The sequence below is a fragment of the Myxocyprinus asiaticus genome, chromosome 23 (genome assembly GCF_019703515.2).
Source record: "Myxocyprinus asiaticus isolate MX2 ecotype Aquarium Trade chromosome 23, UBuf_Myxa_2, whole genome shotgun sequence".
In the NCBI taxonomy this organism is placed as follows: Eukaryota; Metazoa; Chordata; class Actinopteri; order Cypriniformes; family Catostomidae; genus Myxocyprinus; species Myxocyprinus asiaticus.
In genome coordinates this window covers 35,436,262-35,459,127 of record NC_059366.1, presented here as the reverse complement: position 1 = coordinate 35,459,127, position 22,866 = coordinate 35,436,262, and the positions used below count along the sequence as shown (strand labels likewise).

General features: G+C 37.1%; 1 protein-coding gene across 2 annotated transcripts; it reads left to right on the top strand.

The window, feature by feature from the left end:
* The first annotated feature begins 3,444 nt into the window (after nucleotides 1–3,444).
* Nucleotides 3,445–13,600, top strand: lgmn (legumain). 2 transcript variants are annotated; one of them, XM_051651458.1, is made up of 14 exons: nucleotides 3,445–3,533; nucleotides 4,984–5,142; nucleotides 5,586–5,683; nucleotides 8,558–8,639; nucleotides 8,733–8,815; nucleotides 9,089–9,164; nucleotides 9,781–9,843; nucleotides 10,267–10,333; nucleotides 10,415–10,533; nucleotides 10,670–10,759; nucleotides 11,297–11,503; nucleotides 12,132–12,302; nucleotides 12,648–12,715; nucleotides 12,932–13,600. In XM_051651458.1, the coding sequence occupies exons 2-14, from the start codon at nucleotides 4,996–4,998 to the stop codon at nucleotides 12,972–12,974; spliced, it is 1,314 nt and encodes a 437-aa protein (XP_051507418.1). In that variant the 5' UTR covers nucleotides 3,445–3,533; nucleotides 4,984–4,995; the 3' UTR covers nucleotides 12,975–13,600. The 2 variants fall into 2 exon arrangements, with proteins under 2 accessions (XP_051507418.1, XP_051507417.1); XM_051651457.1 differs by having other exon boundaries at nucleotides 3,483–3,533; nucleotides 4,987–5,142.
* Nucleotides 13,601–22,866: the final 9,266 nt, after the last annotated feature.

Genomic DNA, 22,866 nt, shown 5'->3' with positions numbered 1-22,866 from the left:
CCAGTTGACTCCAATTAGCCTATCAATAGCTAATTGCCTAAAGGCTTGACATCATTTTCTGGAATTTTCCAAGCTGCTTAAAGTCACAGTTAACTTAGTGTATGTAAACTTCTGACCCACTGGAATTGTGATGTAGTCACTTAAAAGTGAAACAATCTGTAGGCAATTGTTGGAAAAATTACTTGTGTCATGCACAAAGTAGATGTCCTAAATGTCTTGCCAAAACTATAGTTTGATAATATGAAATCTGTGGAGTAGTTAAAAAATTAGTTTTAATTACTTCAACCTAAATGTATGTAAACTTCTGACTTCAACTGTATATATTTTTTTTATTTTATTTATTTTTTTATAAGAAGCACTAAAGGGATTGGGTCAAGTGCTCACAGAAGAGCTGTGTCTTTAGCTGATTTTTGAAGGATGTTAGACAATCGGCTGCACGGGTGGAGTTTGGCAGGTCATTCCACCAGCGAGCAACAGCTGAAGTGAAAGTCCTGGACAGTGATTTTTTTGAGATGGTACTATAAGGTGCCATTCACCCATAGAATGCAAACTTCTGGAGGGCACATGGACCTGAAGTAGTGAGTGTAGACGGGGGTGCAGAGCCGGTGGTTCTGTAAGCAAGCATCAATGCCTTGAACTTAACCCAAGCAACCACTGGCAGCCAGTGCAGTTTGATGAAGAGAGCCGTGATGTGTGCTCTTTTGGGTTCGTTGAAGACCAATCACGTAGCTGCATTCTGGATCAATTGCAGAGGTTTGAATGTACATGCAGGAAGGTCAGAAGACCATTGCAGTAGGCCAGCCTGTATATCACAAGCACCTGGACGAGGAGTTGTGTGGCTTGCTCAGATAGGAAGAGCCTGATTTTTGTTGTACAGACCAAATCTGCACAATCTGGCAGTCCTTGCAATGAGGTCCATAAAGTTTAACTGATTGCCAAACACAACCCCAAGATTTCTGGCTGTCTTGGATGGTGTGATCATTGACGAGTCTAGTTGAATGGTGAAATTGTGCTGAACTGCTGGGCTCCTTGGAATCACAAGAAGCTTGGTTTTAGCGAGGTTGGGTTGGAGATGATATATTTTCATCCAGCATGAGATGTCTGCCAGGCAAGCCTGCTTGCAAGCTTTTTAGGGTAAAGAAATAAGTCCACAGTCACCAACTAAAATAAAAATGGATACCTGCAAATAAAAAAATAGAAAATTTGGGAAAATGTAATGCATCACAATGTGCAAAACCTGTTTAACTAATGTCTTTTACACTTTTAAATAACCTTAAATTAATTGCTGTTTTAAGACACTGATGGTTGGACCAAAACATCTGAACTCCTTTGTAATTTCACAATATATAACACAAACTGTAAACATGCCTAAACATGAAGAGTTTTTGATAGTTATCGATGTGTTTGTTTTTTGAGATACTGGTACTCTCTATATTCAGCATTATTATATCACATGATACTTCATAGATCATTAGTTAATGGGTGAAATTCATTATATGTCATTTTGATTCATATATTTTTATATACCTTTATTTAAATGTACATTGACTACCTTTTTATTGTCAAGTTTTGTAAATAATTCAGCCTTATATAGCTTTTCTTAAGCAACACAAGACTATATATGTTCTATAGTCAGAAATCATATTCTGTAGAATTCTGCATCCCAGTAGGATTTAGACAGAAATTTTGTTTATGAGAGGGATTTAGTATAAATTAACAGCAGATAAAATTTCATTTTTAGAATATTGTGGGGACTTTTGAGAGAACATATCAAACATGTGTAGCCATTAACAGATATGGGGAAAAAAATAAAATCTAAAATTAACTAACAGCCAATGATAACCTTAAAGGGATAGTTCACCCAAAAATTAAAATTCTGTCATCATTTACTCACCCTCATGCCGTTCCAGATATGTATGACTTTCTTTCTTCTTCAGAACACAAATGAAGATTTTTAGAAGAATACCTCAGCTCTGTAGGTCCATACAATGCAAGTGAATGGTGACCAGAACATTTAAGCTCCAAATATCACATAAAAGCAGCATAAAAGTAATCCATATGTCTAAAGTTGTTAAATCCATGTCTTCAGGAGCAATATGATAGGTGTGGGTGAGAAAAAGATACATTTAAGTCCCTTTTTACTAGAAATTCTCCTCCCAGCCCAGAGGGTGGTGATTTGCACAAAAGTAGAAGAATGTGGAAGTAGAAGTGGAGCTTTATAGTAACAATAAAATGACTTAAATATTCATCTGTTTCTCACCCACACCTATTACATCACTTCTGAAGTCATGGATTTAACCACTGGAGTCTTGTGGATTATTTTTATGCTTCAAAGTTTTGCTCACAATTCACTTGCATTGTATGGACCTACAGAGCTGAGATATTCCTCTAAAAATATTCGTTTGTGTTCTGCAAAAGAAATAAAGTCATACACTCTGGGATGACCTGAGGGTGAGTAAAAGATGAGAGAATTTTAATGTTTTGGGTTAACTGTTCCTTTAATACTGGTGTAATAAATTAATAAGATAAAAAAATAAAAAATAAATAAATAAATAAAACACACACACACACACACACACACACACACACACACACACACACATTTGGTGTCAAAGTACCAGGACAGAGAAGCTCAATCTAGTATTGTGCTTAAAAAACAGATTGAAAGTTACAGTTTTGACATTAGAAATTAGACTGTATGAAAGCTATTTTCTCAACGAATTTGGTGTCGACACTGAGGTGTCTGACGGTCTGATTTTTATTTACTCTAAAGGATGTAGGAGGGAAGTTAGCAGTTAAAAGCACCATCAGAAAACACAACTTCCTCCTACAGATAATTTTAGACTTATCAAAAACGATAGTGTTCCAGATCTGTTTGTTGCTCAGCATCAGCTTCAATGAGAGCACTAAACATGGACGCTTATAGACACTTGAGTTGTATAATGACATGACTGTCTTGTTTTCCCCCCCTCATTATGCCTGTGAAAACAGGTGATATCAGCCACATTTTTCAGTTATAAAATGTGTGCGGGTGCATAGCGATCATTTGACAAACGCATGGCCTGATCATGTGCTCTCAAATATGACTCTCTCCAGACAATAAAAACAGAAGGGCAGGTGTCAATGGTAAATCTTCTTAGTAAAATTTACTCATAAATGTTTTTCTAACCAAACATTAAATCCCCTAACAAATCTATGGCATTTCCCCGGAACTTTCCCAACGATAAGACACTTTCATTGTCATATTTGTGACAGACCACCACAAACGCAGCTCAGTAATTTCATATTCACTAAACCGTTTCATCTTTTCCCCTGCTTTGTTTTGTTTTCCGTCGAAACTCATGGCACATGACCGACAAGTCATGACGTCAGTCAAGGCTCCGCCCAGCCTGAGAAGGGACAGCACTGATTGGCTAGAGTTTTCAGTCGGTTTTACCTGATTGGCTGTTACGCATGCGTCCGCGACACACAGAATGTAATAAATATTCGCGTCGCTCCAGCGCATGCAGCTCGGGCTGCGCGTACATCAGCAGGTAAGCGCATATAAACTACTGATTTCTTTGTCTTATGAGAAATCTTTTGAAATCGTTTAAAATCGTTTCTTGTGTATTTGCACAATACATCGATAGAAGGTGAAACATACTATTTAGTTAGTGGGGGTGACGCTATGGCCTGCTGTCGCTGTCGCAGCACTGTCTTTACAAAAATTAACCATGGTAAACATAGTTTTCGCCAAATTGCCATAGCCACTACAGTTATTACAATAAAGATAGTAGTCATTTGATATTAGCCACCATTGTCAAAATCACAAACGAAATTAAATAACATGACAGCTCTCCTAAATTTATTATGGTTTTGCTGGTGTACAACTTCTGTAAACAACAAACTATAGTACTATGGTGTTTTAGCAGAAACGATGGTTAACAAAGTACATTTTTATAAGGGTAAATTACTGCAGATTCAGAGGAATAAATATTTGCTACTGTGGGAACTTTTTGATGGGATGTATTAAATAACATATTCCGTGGTTTTACTTTTAACACTAACTTATCTCTGCCTTGCTGTAAGCAGACTCTATTTAGGACATCTGTAGACATTAAGATAATGCGCTCCGTATGAATGCATGTATGGGTGTGACAGTCTTTTACTGACATGACTATATAAAAAAAAAAAAATATATATATATATATATATATATATATATATATATATATATATATATATATATATATATATATATATTGTCAGAATCAGAATGAGCTTTATTGCTAAGTGTGCTTACACATACAAGGAATTTGTCTTGGTGACAGGAGAATCCAGTACACAATAATACAAAAACAGCAAAAAGACTTTTAAAAAATAAAATTGAATTAAAAATAGATAAATATTGAAAAGAAAAAAGTATTTATAGAATACACAATAGACTATATATATATATATATATATATATCACACACACACACACACACACATACGTAGTGCAAATCTGAATACAAATCTGTTATGTACAGTGCAAGGGAATGTAATGGCAGAAGAGGTGTTGGATAATATAAAAAGATTAAGCTGTGTATTTCACATTAATTATTGCTCAAAGGGGCAGTTTTAACTGTTCATGAGATGTTCAGATGGACCATTGAAACAGATACATACAGAAGGAGGCTATAGGTGGTTGTCCGTGTGTGTAATTTTATACAGGTACATGTAGCAGAGTGTTTAGTGTGTTCTTTTCCAGACAGCAGTATTTCCTCATGCAGTATTTCCTTGTAATTCCAAAAATATTTGCAAGGGATTTATAGTCCACTTACAGCATCAATGCATGTCTTTTGTGCCAGTATGTTATGTGCTCTTTTTTTACACTAGACATGCAGGTACGTTTGTCACATCATCAAGGGAGTTTGAAATTATGCATGGTATTGATTGAAATTTGAAAAGCATGCATTGTATTTTTCTCTTATTGTTTTCCCTCTCCGTTCTCTGGTACAGTAGACTGCAGAGATGACCCCACAGACAGTAGCATTTTTAGGCCTCTCCCTGAGCCTGGGGCTGGTAGTGGGCGGTTTCCCTTCCGAGCAGCCCGAAAATGGAAAAAACTGGGTCGTCATAGTGGCTGGATCCAACGGCTGGTACAACTACAGACACCAGGTGAGAGGGGAGCTGATCTTTGAAGAGGAGGAAGTTAATGGGCTTTTCATACCGATTATCTATTACTTGTCTGAAAGAACAAAAGAAAAAAATTCTGCAATCATTTACTTACCCTCATGTCGTTGCAAGCCCGCATGACTTCTGTGGATCTCAAAAGAAGATGTTTGGTGGAATGTTAGGGACTGACATCCTCTGTAACCATTAATTTTCATTGTATGGAAAATTATGCAATGAAAGTGAATAGTGACTGAGGCTAGCAGTCCCTAACAACTCATTACTTAATAATATACTTAATAATAAAAAACAAAACCAAAAAGAACAACATGGGGGTGAGTAAATGATGACAGAATTTTCATTATTGGGTGAACTATCCCTTTAACTTCAGTTAGTTAACACACTTTGTGTGTGGGTTTTTTTTTTTTTTTTTTTTTTTGTGTATATAGGCCGATGTCTGCCATGCATATCAGATTGTCCACAAGAACGGCATCCCAGACGAGCAGATTGTGGTGATGATGTATGATGATCTCGCTCAAGCACCTGAGTGAGTGTGATTCTTATTAATCAGTCTAGTGAAAGTTTAGTAGTTAAAGATGTGGCCTGATAACCCAAAACTTCTTATTTTGAGTCTCACAAGAGGTGTTCCATGACCTGGTTTCTGTGTTCTAATATCACTATTGTGCCCTTTGCCAGAGCACTAATTTTCATTGCCCCACATTGTAGAGTGGTATGTGCTGTAAGCTGTTGCAGATGATAAACTTCTGGGTAATTGTCACCAACAACACCAATACAAGCACTTTCTCCTAAGTCAATTTTATAAGCTGTAACCTTCAAGAGCACACATGTAAATAAATGAAATGTTCAACTCCACCATAGACACTTAGAGACTGTTCCTTTACAGAAGTCACAAGTATCTAATTTAAACTCCAGAAGTTGTAAGTGCTCCAAAAGGAAAGATGCAGGAATTGTAACATTTTGTTAGGTTTTTTTTTTCTGTCATGGCCATAAATAGTAGCAATGTGACATTCATTATTTTATTGTATTGCTTTTTTATATATAAATGCAATACTGTACAAGTTTGTGTGCGCGCACGCATGCACGCACACACGCACATATATACAGTTGTGCTCAAAAGTTTGCATACCCTGGCAGAAATTTTGGCATTGATTTTGAAAATATGACTGATCATGCAAATCAATGAACTGATCATGTCTTTTATTTAAGGATAGTGATCATATGAAGCCATTTATCATCACATAGTTGTTTGGCTCCTTTTTAAATCATAAAGATAACAGAAATCACCCAGATGGCCCTGATCAAAAGTTTACATACCCTTGAATGTTTGGCCTTGTTACAGACACACAAGGTGACACACAGGTTTAAATGGCAATTAAAGGTTAATTTCACACACCTGTGGCTTTTTAAATTGCAATTAGTGTCTGTGTATAAATAGTCAATGAGTTTGTTAGCTCTCACGTGGATGCACTGAGCAGGCTAGATACTGAGCCATGGGGAGCAGAAAAGAACTGTCAAAAGACCGCGTAACAAGGTAATGGAACTTTATAAAGATGGAAAAGGATATTAAAAGATATCCAAAGCCTTGAAAATGCCAGTCAGTACTGTTCAATCACTTAAGAAGTGGAAAATTTGGGGATCTCTTGAAACCAAGCCAAGGTCAGGTACACCAAGAAAGATTTCAGCCACAACTGCCAGAAGAATTGTTCAGGATACAAAGAAAAACCCACAGATAACCTCAGGAGAAATACAGGCTGCTCTGGAAAAAGACTTTGTGTTTTTTTCAAGGAGCACAATACGACGATACTTGGAACAAAAATGAGCTGCATGGTCGAGTTACCAGAAAGAAGCCTTTACTGCGCCAATGCCACAAAAAAGCCCGGTTACAATATGCCCGACAACACCTTGACACGCCTCACAGCTTCTGGCACACTGTAATTTGGAGTGACGAGACCAAAATAGAGCTTGATGGTCACAAACATAAGCGCTATGTTTGGAGAGGGGTCAACAAGGCCTATAGTGAAAAGAATACCATCCCCACTGTGAAGCATGGTGGTGGTTCACTGATGTTTTGGGGGTGTGTGAGCTCTAAAGGCATGGGGAATCTTGTGAAAATTGATGGCAAGATGAATGCAGCATGTTATCAGAAAATACTGGCGGACAATTTGCATTCTTCTGCACAAAAGCTGCGCATGGGATGCTCTTGGACTTTCCAGCACGACAATGACCCTAAGCACAAGGCCAAGTTGTCCCTCCAGTGGTTACAGCAGAAAAAGGTGAAGGTTCTGGAGTGGCCTTCACAGTCTCCTGACCTTAATATCATCGAGCCACTCTGGGGAGATCTCAGACGTGCGGTTCATGCAAGACGACCAAAGACTTTGCATGACATGGAGGCATTTTGCCAAGACGAATGGGCAGCTATACCACCTGCAAGAATTTGGGGCCTCATAGACAACTATTACAAAAGACTGCACGCTGTCATTGATGCTAATGGGGGTAATACATAGTATTAAGAACTAAGGGTATGCAGATTTTTGAACAGGGGTCATTTCATTTTTTTATTTATTTATTTATTTATTTTTTTGCCATGTTTTGTTTCATGATTGTGCCATTCTGTTATAACCTACAGTTGAATATGAATCCCATAAGAAATAAAAGAAATGTGTTTGCCTGCTCAGTCATGTTTTCTTTAAAAACGGTACATATATTACCAATTCTCCAAGGGTATGCAAACTTTTGAGCACAACTGTGTGTGTGTGTGTGTATATATATATATATATATATATATTATTATTATTTATTTATTTATTTTAAGAAATTGGGGTGGAAATATGCTTAATTCTTAAAAAATAATGTCACCATACACAAAATCATGTCTTCACAGACTTCATTATCTTTAAGAAAAATAGAATTTCTTACTACATTCTCTTGATTGAGGTGAAATTTGAGCTGTATATGTTGGTGGGTTTTGTGAGATTCTTCATTTTAGAGATTCGATTTGTCAGCATATGCAGGTTATGACAATTACAATCTAAATGAGGGGGAAAAAAGAGGTCAAATTTGACCCTTATTTGATCTTTTCACCGTATGTTGCACAACCATGACATTTATTGTTTTAGTGGTGTTAATTTATATTTAGGTCAGGTGTTCTGTATGAACTAACCAATGAATGAAGGAGATTGTGACCTCTGATCTTTGGTTTAATCACATGGTTTCAGGGTTAATTTTTTAACCTAAGTTAATAAGTAGAAGGAAAGGAGAGGTTTGTCTTATGCAGATTAGCCTACTGTCATAAAGTGTTTATGATTTCAGTGAAAATTTGTAACCTTTTGCTGCTTAATATTCAGACCAAACATATTTACAGTATAAAGGTTAAAATACCTTTTATATATGTCTGGTCCAGTAACCCAACACCAGGAGTGATAATAAACAGACCCAATGGAACTGACGTTTACAAAGGAGTGCTGAAGGACTACACCGGTGATGTGAGTCATTTAGTTTTGAATCTGAGACTTGAGCTGATGAATGGCATATATTTGACATGCATTCTTTTAATATTGTGTGTGTTTGTCATCTAGGATGTGACTCCTCAGAATTTCCTGGCGGTTTTGAAAGGTGATGCTGCTGGTGTAAAGGGAGGATCTGGAAAAGTGCTGAAAAGGCAAGTTACCATGGCAACATGGGGATTCAGGGGTCGTGAGCATGCTTGTTTATGTGTGTCTGCAAATGAGAGATGGTTAAAAGATTTACATTGGAATGTAATTTGGCTTGTGGGAGGTTTTGTGTCTTCCTCATTTATTGTCCCCCAGTTACTGTAAATTCTCTGTCTGTCTCTCTCAATCTCTGTTTATGCTTGCTGAGTCAGATATGCAGTATAACAGGTCTTGTGATGTACTTTCCTGTTTCAGTATTTTTTTCTGTTTCTTCCTGGCAGTGGTCCAAATGATCATGTGTTTGTGTATTTCACTGATCATGGAGCCCAAGGTCTGCTGGCCTTTCCTAATGATGACGTAAGCACTTTCAACTTCCTTTGGTCATTTTAGCTGTCAGATCCTTTTAGGCTCTTCCTGAACACTACACACTTCTATTTTATATATAATACACAATGGGGTTCAAGTGTATAAGATCACCAGTGAAAAAAATGTATTGTTTGAATATTTTTTTTTTTTTTTTTTTTTTTTAATAATTTAATACAATTTCCAATTTTATCAATTTGGAGTGAACATTCGAGTTAAAGTTTACATGAATTTCAGATTTCCCCTTGCAAGGAAGTTTTATACAAAGGAGAACCTGATCAATGTCACAAATTTTCTTGCAATTGTTTAGCGACCTAGATTAGAAATAGTGCAGAATCGTAACTTTATTTATTTATTTATTTTTTTTTCTTTTTCTTTTTGCCAGTTTGACCATTTTAAAAAAAAAAAAAAAAAAAAAAAATCAGACTTTTGGTCCCCACTGTAGACATAACATCTTAAACATCCTAAATAAACTTTTGTCCAAACCCAGTAGTACAGTTTTTCTTTTTAAAGGAGAGTTTTTAATTTTGTGTTTTTTAGAATCAAGCAGCTGGTCAGAACGCCTCTAAAGAAACTTGCCATAAATTTGTATCTGTTTCTCTTTTTTTAGCTTCTTGTGGATGACCTGATGGATGCCATCAAGTACATGCACACAAACAATAAATACAAGAAGGTGACTGTGTTACTTGTGTTCTTTTTGGAAATAGTTCACCAAAAAATGGGCTTGAAGAAATTCATCATTTACACCCTCATGGTGTTTCATCCCCATATGATTTTCTTCTGTGGAATACAGAATGAGCTGCTCTTTTCCATGCTGTGATGGTGGATGGGGATTATACTGCCAGTCCATAAAAGGGACAAAAAAACAAAACAAAAAAACATCATAAAAGTATTATATAGTAGTTCATGCGATTTTGTGCGTCTTTTGAAGTCATCATTATTCATTGATAATCTTCACCTCTGTCGGTGCTCTCAAATTTTTTTGGGTGAACTGTTTCTTTAATGGTTATTCATCAATTTGGTTGTACTATAAAGCTAAAATCCTATATGATTTCTAATCTAATTTCCTCATATATAAAATCTCTCATACATTTAGATGGTGTTTTATATCGAGGCTTGCGAATCTGGCTCCATGATGGAACCTCTGCCTGTTGACATTGACGGTAAGTTTCTCTGACATAATGACACCCACTGTGTGTAAATCATATACTATATATATTCCTTTTGTTATCTCTGTTTCTCAGTGTATGCCACAACTGCTGCCAACCCTGATGAATCCTCGTATGCCTGTTACTATGATGAGGCCAGAGACACCTACCTTGGAGACTGGTACAGCGTCAACTGGATGGAAGACTCAGACGTGGTTAGAATACACACATCTGACAGAGAACTTGTACATTCTGTTCACTGTCAGAGCAAGGGTTCTTAAATAAAAACATGGACGAAGCTGGTGTCTTGCAGACTTTGTTTTATATGGTGTTGTGTGTATGTTTCTATAGGAGGATCTGAGCAAAGAGACTTTGGCCAAACAGTTCAAGATCGTAAAAGCCAAAACCAACACCAGCCATGTGATGCAGTATGGAAACAAGGTAATAAACACTGGCAGTGTCTGACAGGTGAAGGACATTCAATAAAGAATGAAATGCAAGGTTCAAAGTTAACATTCACTAAGTGCCAAATGCAAGTACAAATTTGCTTTGAAAAGTGAGTAACATACTCTGTAGTTGACCGGTAACATTATTGAGAACTGGAACATGTCAAAGTGTTGGAAGGATAGTCGGACCATTGCTGACATAAGTGATTTGTCCCGTTCTCATGGTCTTCACTCATTTTTTGAGACCCTAAGCTGTAGCAAATATGTGAGAATTTGTACTGAGGAATCCTTGATATGTATTAGTTCTGATGCAACATAATTAGAAGTTCAATGTAAATGCATTGCTGTCAGTTTCTTGACTTTTGAGATCTAGCACAGGTAGGTGTATTGTCACCTACCTGTCCAGGTAGTTTCCATTACAATGATGCATATGTCACTTTAAATCACTTTGGCAAGGAAGTGTCTGCTAAATCTGTAGATTGTCTGCATCATGTGTCATATTGAATAATTTTTGTGTTTGTTCATGTTTCAGACGCTGTCCCACATGAAGGTGATTGCGTTCCAAGGTAACTCAAAAGCTCTTAAGGCAGCTGAGCCTGTGTCTTTGCCCATGGTTACTGAACATGACCTCATGAGCAGCCCTGATGTGCCTCTTGCAATCATGAAGAGGAAACTCATGAAGACCAATGACATCATTGCTGCTCGCCAGCACCTGCAGGAGATCACAGCACATATGCAGGTGTGGGGCACTTACCAGTCAGTTAAAAGGGCTTGTATCATAAAATCACAATTTTTCACCCTCTCTCTGATCAGAATTAACAGGTTTTCAACACTACCATTTACCAGTCAGTTTACAGAGGTCATATTATAATTTGTTTTGTTATTTTATTTTCAAAGTGGCCCAATCACGCGGCTCTGTATCATTCCATGCGATAGGATAAATGGTTTTCTTGCTGAAATAATAGAATTTGTTTTGCAGTCTCATTTGTTGGCTTAAAGTCAACCTGCAACACCATTCACAGCCCATTTTACTTCTGTAATCTGACATATTTCAGTGTGAAACTGAATACTCCAATGAGGAAAAAATGTAGATGGGACTTGATTTCATCTGTTGGAAATTGATTGGAGGGGAGGGGCTTTGTAAGTAAGAGGGAATTGTGGGAAATGTAGTTACATTTTGATAAAAGATTGTAAAGACAATTTTTGTTGCATTTTCTCTTTGGAATAACGTGCACTGATTCGTGCACAACCAGGAACGTGCATTGAGATTTTGATTTAATGTTTACTAATACAGGCGTTCAGTGTCCTGGCACGATTCGCGATATGATGATGATGATGATGATGATTAAGCTTGTGTTTGTGTGTAGGTGAAGGAACTGCTTGCTAACACTATGCGTAAAATTGTGGAGCACGTGGTGCAGGACCAAGAGGAAGTGAAAGATTATCTAGAGGGGCGTGAAGATCTCACACAGTATGACTGTTATAAAACTGCCGTCAACCACTACAAGCAACACTGCTTCAACTGGCACCAGCAGGAGGTATGAACAGTCTGGTTCTGATTCCTATTTAATCTTCATGATTGAGAATTTTACTGCTCATAAATTGAAACCCATAACCTTAAGTATTAAACTTTCTGTGTAACTAGTAGAATATCATATTAAAGACTTGATGGTAGGATTTAAATCCACTGAGAACACCTTAGCAACCACATAGCAATGTCCTGACAACCCCCATACAACATCCTAGTATTTGCATGTTTCGCATGGGCAAGCTCTTGCAGAAAATGTATTTAAATGTAGTATTTGTATAGAAAGTGTAGTAAATCTAATTATTTATTGTAACTGTAACTAACTTGCCTGTGTGTGTGCAATGTCTTCCCACAGTATGAATATGCTCTGAGACACCTTTATGCTTTAGTCAACCTATGTGAGGGAGGATACCAGGCCCACAGGTAAAAACACCTCTCTTTCCCTTACCTCTTTTGTCTAAATATTCTAATCATTTGTTAGAGTAACTGTTAAGCAAATGAAGCGCTTGTGAAGTGGATATCCATTATAAAATGGGACACCCTGTTGTGGGGTGTGAATTAAAAAAAAAAAAAAAAAAAATCTTTTTTTTTTTGTGTGTGATTTAAAATTAACACTCTAATATCTGTCCATTCTCACAGAATCACAGGGGCCATGGACCATGTGTGTTACTTCAGAAAGTAGAAAAGCATGAACATGAGTCACTGAGGGGAGTTTACCGCCGATTAACTACTTTGCACAAAAGAATCTGACTGTGGGAGAAATCCGTATCACACTGTGATCTCATGCTAGCCTTTGTATTGATCTTTATTTTTTTAAATGTTTTATGAGGAATCACACTTTTTATATCTATGTAAATGTTTTACTGTTGTTTATTTTTGTTTTAAAGAAAGAAGTGTGCTTTAAGATGCTGCCCAGTGACTCCTGACAAACTAGTTGGGCTGTAAACTTTGTTTTAAATTCTTTTGGAGGGTATTGGAATATCTGATCATCAAGAGACAAACAATTTTGGCTATATAGTTAGTCTCCAGAATGACGTGATGACAGAAAAGTGCATAGCATATTTACTATGCAAAAGTTACTGTCGCCATTGTTTATAAAGTTTTTATTGTTTTTTTTTGGAGAGTTTGGAAACGAATGTCCTTAAATGTCCAGTCAATGCATGTGGTTAAATCCTTCATAATGTGAAAAAATGCAGTCAATAGAATAAACAAAATCTAATTTAATAAAAACACTAACTCAGAACTACACGTTTTCGACATATATAAGGTGCTTATTTGTTTTTTGTTTTTTTTTAAACTGTCTTTATCTACTTATTGACTGAGCCATGATAATGCCCAATTTCTCTGCATGAATAAAAACGATGCTTTGATTTATTGACAAAATATATACACATTCAAATTATAATACAAGCTAACCTATGGTCATACTTAACAAGAAGTATCTTAAATAACTGAGATCACCTCTTGAAAACAGCTGCAGGTTGGGCAAATAATGAGCAGGTTTGTTCTGTGTAATGTCTGGTCTGTCAGGCTGGGTTATTATGTCAAGTGTTCTACATTTAGAGTAAATTGAGGACTCAATGCACTGAGCGAAAGGGAGGTGTAATGTTTGAGGAGTGTTTGCTGGAGCTGTAAGAAAAGCAAGTTTGCACTGGTGACATGGGCTTAAAACTTCTATGAAACAATACACTGAATTACAATCAGTCTTCCAGCAGTGTGTTGTAACTGATTCTGAAAAAATAATAAACCTGAATTGAGTGGAATTTGTGAATGCTTTATTTTAATTTACTTTCAGTCATCTTATGAGGTTTGATTTTGTGGACAAACTGATAGGTTTTCATTATCATACAGCAACAAGAACAGACTCTGTAATAGAGGGAATATTGGCAAAGAGATATTTTGAAAGGGTTTGTTCCAAAAACAATCTGTCTTGGGCATCAGAGCTGATCTTTGATATATAACAAAACAAGTTTATGCTACCTTTCTGATCAAATTCAGCTTAATTCTTTTCCATCCTGTTTCTATTTTTACTTCCTTTTGTTGCATAGATGTTTAAACTGGTAATGTGTTGGGGGATACATAATAAGATGTACTAGTAAAGTAAAAAACAAAAAATAAATTGGTTAATGAGCCTCTATTTTACCAGATTTTCTGCTCACCCCTACATTTTCTTATCTGAAAAGAATCACACAAATTAGGCTTTGAAAAGCCATTCCTTTCTTACATATCTTGTACAGTCATTGTTTGATTCATTGTTTTCTTTGCCTGGTTATGCAAGAATGAGATGTATCCAACTGTAATATAAAATATGTCCTCTGTAACCTGTACAATTGATGTGGCAGGAAGACATTGTGAAACATAAGTTTCAGTTCTGTTTGAACTCCAGATGTCTGATTCAGCTGAAGTTGTGTTCTAGTGTGTTCAGTTCTGAAGATCAAGTTAAGCAACCATGAAAAACCCAAGGGAAAGATGTGCCCAATACACAGGTTATGATCTCTTAAAATTCATGTTATCATTTATGCTGTGGTCTCACCATTGAAATAAGAGGCACAGAGGGGAAATAAGATTTTACTTACAGTACACACAGATATGTTAGATTATTAAAGGCTCTTGTTAATTGTAAACATGATGGACTACAAATCCTGTTATCAGAGGTGTTTTTTTTTTTTTATTTGTTTGCTTTTCTCCCCAATTTTGGCATGCCCAATTCCCAATGCGCTCTAAGTCCTCATGGCATAGTGAGTCACCTCAATCCGGGTGGCGGAGGATGAATCACAGTTGCCTCTGCATCTGAGACAGTCAATCCGTGCATCTTTTCACGTGACTTGTTGAGCATGTTACCGTGGAGACCTAGTGTGTGTGGAGGCTTCATGCTATTCTCTGTGGCATCCATGCACAATTAACCATTTGCCCCACCAAGAGCAAAACCACATTATAGCAACCACGATGAGGTTAACTCAATGTGACTCTACCCACCATAGCAACCAGGCCAACTGGTTGCTTAGGAAGCCTGACTGGAGTCACTCAGCATGCCCTGGATTTGAACTTGCGACTTCAGGTGTGGTAGTCAGCATCTTTACTTGCTGAGCTACCCAGGGCCCCATGTTATCAGAGGTGTTGATATTTTACACCATTTGTGATAAATGTGAAATTTAGGACACAACATGCTATATGTGCGATAGTGTGGAGACGGCCCTGTGCGTATTTGTGTGTTATCATCGACAGTATTATAAATTAACTAACAGATATCATTGATGCATTTCTTTCTTATTGTTCCAAACCAATTTATACACTTATTAATAGTGACAAAATTGGCAGGTTTCCCATAGTTGAAAAGAAGTATGCATGTAGGAGCTGGATCTACCTATTCCGTGGCATAAATCAATGATTCATGAGGGACAAATTATGCAAAATTCAACCTCTACATTTCCTTAAAAAAAATCCATGGCAATCAAAAAAGCAGCATGTTTCACAAGCCAGGAAATTTAACTTATGAGGACAGCGGTTTCCACAAGATCATAATGTTCATTATGATGGGATAATGTTGATACATGCAACTGCATAATATTGAATGTGATGGTGATGGGAATGACGGCATGATCTTATATTTATTATGTTGCTGTAATGTTAATGGCTGAAATGCTACTGTTGATCAACTTATTGCTAAAAACTGCATCAAATTCAGGACTAAATCCATATTGTGTTCATGCTCTGAGGCCTAAAAACAACTGTGTAATATGTAAAGTCCATGCCAGCTTCATTAAAACAAAAGGTTTACAAACTGGACACAAAAAAAATCAGACATTTATGTCAATTCAAATTTCACTCAAATTATTATGCTCATTATTTAATTTGTAATGGAAAAACTATATATATATATATATATATATATATATATATATATATATATATATATATAAATTTTTAATGACTGCTTTTACCAATATATAGCATATTCTCAGACTTTTGAAACTTGCATGCTGGAGAAAGACTCAGAAACTTCAATCTACTTTACAATTAAGCAAACACAACATGTTTTGTGTTAATTATAACTATAATTGTAGATATTTACAGCATTTTCATACTGGTATTTTTATTTATCTATGCTAAAATGCAGTGCAGACCTGCTGGTAAATTTGCTGGTGATATTGTTTCATGATCATCTGGAATTCTGGATGTTCTTCCTTTTACAGAATTTCTCAAATTTTATTAAAACTTGAATGACTCCTGAATGACAGCGTCTCCATAGCAATACATCCTGTAAGTCAGTGATGACATATAAATCAGTCACACACACCCTTTAATCAGTGCATTATGTAATCACCTCTACAGGATGTATGAGTGTTTATTCATTCTGTATCCACAGGGTGTCGCCAATGAGCAGTCATGGATCTAAAAGTGTTTGGAAACTCCCCTCGGTTCTCACCTGGAGCTTCTTGAGGATTAAACAGCGAAAAGGAACAGCTGAATCCCAGAGCAGTGCACAGTCTGTTAGGACTGTTCAGGCTGATCTCTGCATGTTCGGAATCCTGCTCTATATGGCCTAAGTAAACAGGACTGTTGCGGAAATGCCTCACCTGAACTTTTCAGACGAGATTCACATTGACTGCCCGATGTAAACGGATTTTTTTGTTTTTTTTTTGTTTTACCGCGCCGAACAAGGAAACTGAGGGATCCGCAAGTTTAACAGGTAACACCACTTATGGCATCCTTTTTTCTTTTTTTTTTTTACTAATTTATTTTAAGATTTTAATAACTTGGTGTAATGCATATAAAGAAGGAAAAACTTAAGACTAAAGACAGAATCATCTAAAGAACTTGACTCAGTTTACTCTTCGTTAATGACAGTTTAAAAATTAAAATATGTGCTCTCTGATTGTAAATGTGTTTTATTTAGGTACTTATGGGCTTTAATTTCAGCAGTATGCATGTGTTTTGCTCTTCTCTCAATTATTGTACTTCTCACTTTTACTTTTTGTAAATTCTCATGTACCAGTTGTAAATTCAGTCATGCACCAACAACTTCAGCCTTATTCTATCTATCTATCTATCGATCGATCGATCGATCTATCTAATATAAAACTGGAGCAGTCCCATGTTCTGGGGATGCGTGTGTTCGCGCGTATTTGTGGAGATATTGGTGTCCTTTACGCACATGCGCAGTTACTAGACGCTTTACCTTGAGCAGGTTTGTACATTAACCTGAAACAGATAGGAGACCTGCTGGGTTTTGGAAGAGGAAGAAGAGAAGGAGGGTGTGAGTGGTTGGAGTAATGTTCTTTAGGTAGTGTGTTGTTGGAGCACTGGTGACTTGTGGGAGAGTGAGTGAGTGAGTGAGTGAGAGAGAGAGAAAGAAAGAAAGAAAGAAAGAAAGAAATGGAGATTCTAAGTATTGTTGATTTTTGGGTGTGTCGCTGTACCCGTCAGGCTGCCATGCATGGGCTTGTTTCTGTAGAGATTCCAGATCAGTTGCACAAGTGAGTGCAGAAGCAGAAGGTGTTTATGTGTTCTTGAGGTGGGAGAAGCCCTGTCACTGCCCCACTGTAAGAAATCAAGTGACTGACTGATTTAATTAAGTGTCCCTTTAGTTCCATTCATTCATGGGCATATACATGGTCTAAATCCATCACACACTGTTTTGATGTTTACATGTATGTGGTGTTTTGCACATATCTGAACAGCCACATGGTCAAATGCGGTCGGCATGGTGATAAGTTGTTTATAAAATGTATGAGGGTGTCTCTGGGTGATACCTTAAAGAATAGTTCACCCAAAAAATGAAAATTCTCTAATCATTTACTCATCACCTCATGCCATCCCAGATGTCTATGACTTTCTTTCATCTGCTGAACTCAAATGAAGATTTTTTGAATAATTTCTCAGCTCTTTTGGTCCATAAAATGCAAGTGAATGGGTGTCAATTTTGAAGCTCCAAAAATCACATAAATCAGCATAAAAGTAATCCATATAACTCCAGTGGGTAAATCAATGTCTTCAGAAGCGATTTGATAGGTGTGGGTGAGAAACAGATTACCTTCACATTCTTCATGCATACACCCCCCACTGGGCAGGGAGAAGAATTTCTTGCAAAAAAGGACTTGAATATTGATCTGTTTCTCACCTACACCTATTATATCACTGCTGAAAATATGGATTAAATCACTGGAGTCATATGGATTACTTTTATGATGCCTTTATGTGCTTTTTGGAGCATCACAATTTTGGCACCAATTCACTTGCATTGTATGGACCTACAGAGCCTAGATATTTTTGTAAAAATCATAATTTGTGTTCTGCAGAAGAAAGAAAGTCATACACCTCTGGAATGACATGAGGGTGAGTAAATGATGAGAGAATTTTCATTTTTGGGTGAACTATCCCTTTAAAGGGATAGTTTTTAAAGGACAGTTTTTTGTTTTTGGGTGAGCTAAATCAAGGTCCCATATTTGTATTTTGTCCCCATCATTCATCCATTGTACTTATAAACCTCACGTTTCATATTGCTCACAGAATCGCTTAGAGGATTTCTCTTTAAGGTTTCATGTTGACTATGAAGGTTTTCCCACGCTGCAAAATGTTGTTTTATTCTGGGAAATTAAAACTGGTTTTATTTGGCAGTCGATATGAAGCAAAGTGACTGACAATGGGCTGGTTTTGCTCCAGGGCACCATGGTTTGTAAAGAAACCCTCAGTAACCATGGGATGCAAACTGCTTGCCTATCAGCTGGCACCTCAGATCATTAACCACTGTGCTACCACCCCAGTGCTTTTTGATCAACAGCTGGAAGTGTTTATCACATTGGTATTTATTTTGTGGAAGATTATATTAGCTCAGGGCTCAAGTAACTTAAATCTTTAATCATAAATACATGATAAAAACAGGCTGATCTGCTACTTGATCATTATATAGTCAGCGCTGTGAACTGCAGGACTATTCTGATGTGGATGAGGAAAGTGTCTTGAGACAGGGAATGAAAGTGAGAGATTTCTGAATTATATGGGAGTGGTTGAGTGAGCCAGATAATGAAAGTGAGGCATTCCTGAATTGTATGGTGAGGATAGAGTGAGACTGATCTGGATGGATGGAAATCATAGGTCGAGACAGTTTTGGATTGTAAAGAGATGATAGAGTAAGACAGATTTTGATTGTATAGAAGTAGGTAAAACAGATATGGATTATATGGAGATGATTGAGTGAGACGTCTCTGAATGGTTTGGAGATTACAAAATGAGACCGTTCGGGACTGGATGAATATTATATAGTTAGACAGTTCAGGACTATTTCAAGATGATAAGATGATTGAGTAAAGCCCAAAGAATACTTCAGTTTTGACTCGAACGCTCAGCGTCTGTGTACAGTCGAACGTGAGCCTGTCAAAGTATACTCCATTTGAAAGTGCGCGCATGCGTGCTACGAATGTACGAGACACGGGACTATTTCGCTTCAGGTGTTTAGACCCATAAAGATGTCTTTATAGTCCTTTAGTTAAGATATAAAAATACAGGTATCTCCTGACCTCCTCACACACGCACTCTTGAAGTGCACATCCACTGTTGAAGTTCTTACCTTCGTCTCCGGTTGTTTAGTGGCGATTACTTCTTCTAGTGCATCTTCGTGACAACAATGTCTAAAATGTGAGTGTTGGCACCTTTTGGACCCACTAATTAGTGCAAATAATTCCAGGCGCATGAGCAATCTGAACTTTCAAAGACGTGCGGTTAGAAAAATCGGGCTGCGTGCGTTCAGTGCTCGAGCACTCTGCTGATGATGAGAATTGTGTCACGCATCCTGTACACGCGGACGCTCAGCATTCATAGAGTGAGACAGTTCTGCATCGTACAAAGATGATCAAGTGAGACAGTTTCGGATTGATGGAGATGATGAAGTGAGACAGATCTGGTCATTATAGAGTGAAACAGTTCAAGATTGTATGGAGGTGATAGAGTGAGACAGTTCTGGAGTGTTAGGGATTCCAGTTTAATGAATAAGGGACTAATGCAGGTGCTAGTGCTGTTCATGGTAAAATGCTTTGTGTTTGGGCCTGAGCACCTCCAAAAATAAAATTGAAAACCTTTGAAATCTGAAGGAACAGCTGAGGAAGGATGGAAAAAAACACGATGAGAGAAAGAGGACAATGATGGAAGGAGAGGTGGAGCTGGGGGAGGAACCAACAGGAATTATACAATTATCAGTCTTTAGGAATGCTACTGCTCTCAACAAGCTGCCGCAAATCTCTGAAACACACACACAGGCACAGATTACATGAAAATGTCAAAGGTGCGGTACTTTTCAATGATGAAATAAGACTGCAATCTAATACGATAGTCAGCACACACTCCTGAAGATTGGAGATGAAATAATGATTATATTTCATCTTTATAAAAAAAAAAAAAAAAAAAAAAAAAAACAGTTCTGTCTTGTATTTATTTCACATCACACGGATATCATACCTCAGGTGGTCTTCTCAAGTTCATATGTTTTGTGTCTGTCGGTGTGTTGTGTTATTGTGCTAATGAACTGTAATAGTAGCTGTGAGGGAAGGCAGACACTCCCATACAGTCTGCTAATGTGCAATTAGCATGTCAGCTATCAGCACTTACGCTCACACAATGTCATGAGGGTGAGTAAATGATAAAATAATTTTTCTGTGAACCATCCCTTTAATTTCTCACAACTGTCTGTGTTTCAGAGACAAACACGGTCCCGTCTCACACAGCTGTGACGTTGCACATAGTTGGGTATGTAATAACTTATGTGTAAATAACTCGAGATGTATCGCTCATTAGTGAATGTCTCATCTCTTTAGACCGGAAAACCCCTCTGCAGGAGATGTGTGTGAGAGAATACAAATTCCAGTCTTTGAAATCCACCTGGTGAGCACCATACCATGAAGAACTATAACATAATCAAACAAACTGCAGTCTATCGATAAGGCCACCATGGCTCAATTCTGTATGCGTGTGAGTGAACATAACCACAGTTTTCCTGGTTAACATCCCTCAGGCTCTTTACCTCCCAGATTTACCTCCATTTCCTATAACCCACATGACCACACACCCACACACACCCTTTCCTTCTTGTTATCACCTCTGCTGCAGTGCGTGCAGGTGTGCTAAGCCAGGTTCTTTTGCGCACACCCAACACATTTAAAGCGATAGTTTCCCCAAAAATGAAAATAGTATCATACTTTACCTGCAAACCTATATAGTGTTCCAAATCCATGTGACTTTCGAAAACACATAAGGAAATAAATTAATGAATGTCCCATTTGCTGAATTCAGTACAATGGCAGCACATAGTGTCTCAATTTTACGTTTAATAAAGCATCCAGAAGTTTAATAAAAGTAGTCTTTGTGACTTGTGCTTCCTATCCCAAGTCTTCTGAAGGCATACAATCATGTTTTATGATGAACGGACCATAATGTAAGTAGTCAGTCACTCTATTGATAAAGTACGTGAACAGCACTGAAATGAAATATATTGTGTATTGGTAACAAAGTCGAATTGGTTCTTGCAAGTCTCATGACCAAACGGCATGTCACAAATTTGCAGGTCAGAGTTAACTAAACTTCGGTGTGCAGCAAAAAACAGAACTTCATCCCATGTGCATTTGTTTCTGCTCTGCTGTGTGCACATGTGAATGAATGGATATGAACAGAGAGCAGACTCTAGTGTGACTGCACCTTTAGAGAGCGTGGCTAAGTTTGGAATGGAATACTAGCGTGAAGCTTACTGCATACTGCGTATAGGAATGTCAGTTTTCAGACATTTTCATAATCGATTGTCGTGGAAATGAACAATGAATGAATCAATTAATCGTTAATGTTAATACCGCAAAATGCACGTGGAGGACTCTATATAATATGTGCATGTAGCCTATTGTTTAAATATAATTTAAAATTTACTACACAATTCATCTATTGACATTTTTCTCTTAAAATATTTGTAGTTCAGTGTATTTTAATAAATGTAGGCTATGTTTAGTATGAATTTTTGAATTGTTTAATTACTGTTAATGAATTACTGTTAGTTATAACTTGTATACAAGATATATAACTTGTTTACGTATTTGAGTTCATTAAAACTTAACGTTGTGGATTGTGGGATATTTCTGACATTTGGACATATTTTTTTATTTGAAATTAAATCATAACATGCTGCATAAACCAGCCTGATCTCATAGTGAAATTGGAAAGAGCAGACCAACTTTTCTTTCGTCAAAATCGGTATATGTTGACCGAAATTTTGAAACACTGCCCCCAGTGGCCAAAGCGGTAAGTGTTGTAGGGCATATGGGTATGTGTGAGCTACATTTATGTCCAGGAAAGGTTGCCAAAAGCTAGTAGAGATGCAAGTAGTTTTCAGCTTTATAGGACGTTATACAATGAAGAGAAAAGCATATATTTATAGATTCTATCCCCCAACCCAAACACAAACATTTACCAAAAAAAAAGTATTGTTAGAGGGAAAAGTGAAACCTCCGAGTCATGCTCGTCATTGATTATTCAAATTTGGTAACTGCCTGGCTTTGAACCCTTTGAACCCCAATCGCGCCAGGTGGAAAGGTAAACAC

Bases quoted from the DNA above. Each gene is read 5' to 3' on its own strand.
- lgmn (XM_051651457.1), top strand. From the start codon at position 3,504: ATGCAGCTCGGGCTGCGCGTACATCAGCAG. The intron at 8,640-8,732 runs GTGAGTCATTTA...TTTGTCATCTAG, and splicing joins TGAAGGACTACACCGGTGAT to GATGTGACTCCTCAGAATTT. The intron at 10,760-11,296 runs GTAATAAACACT...TTCATGTTTCAG, and splicing joins TGATGCAGTATGGAAACAAG to ACGCTGTCCCACATGAAGGT.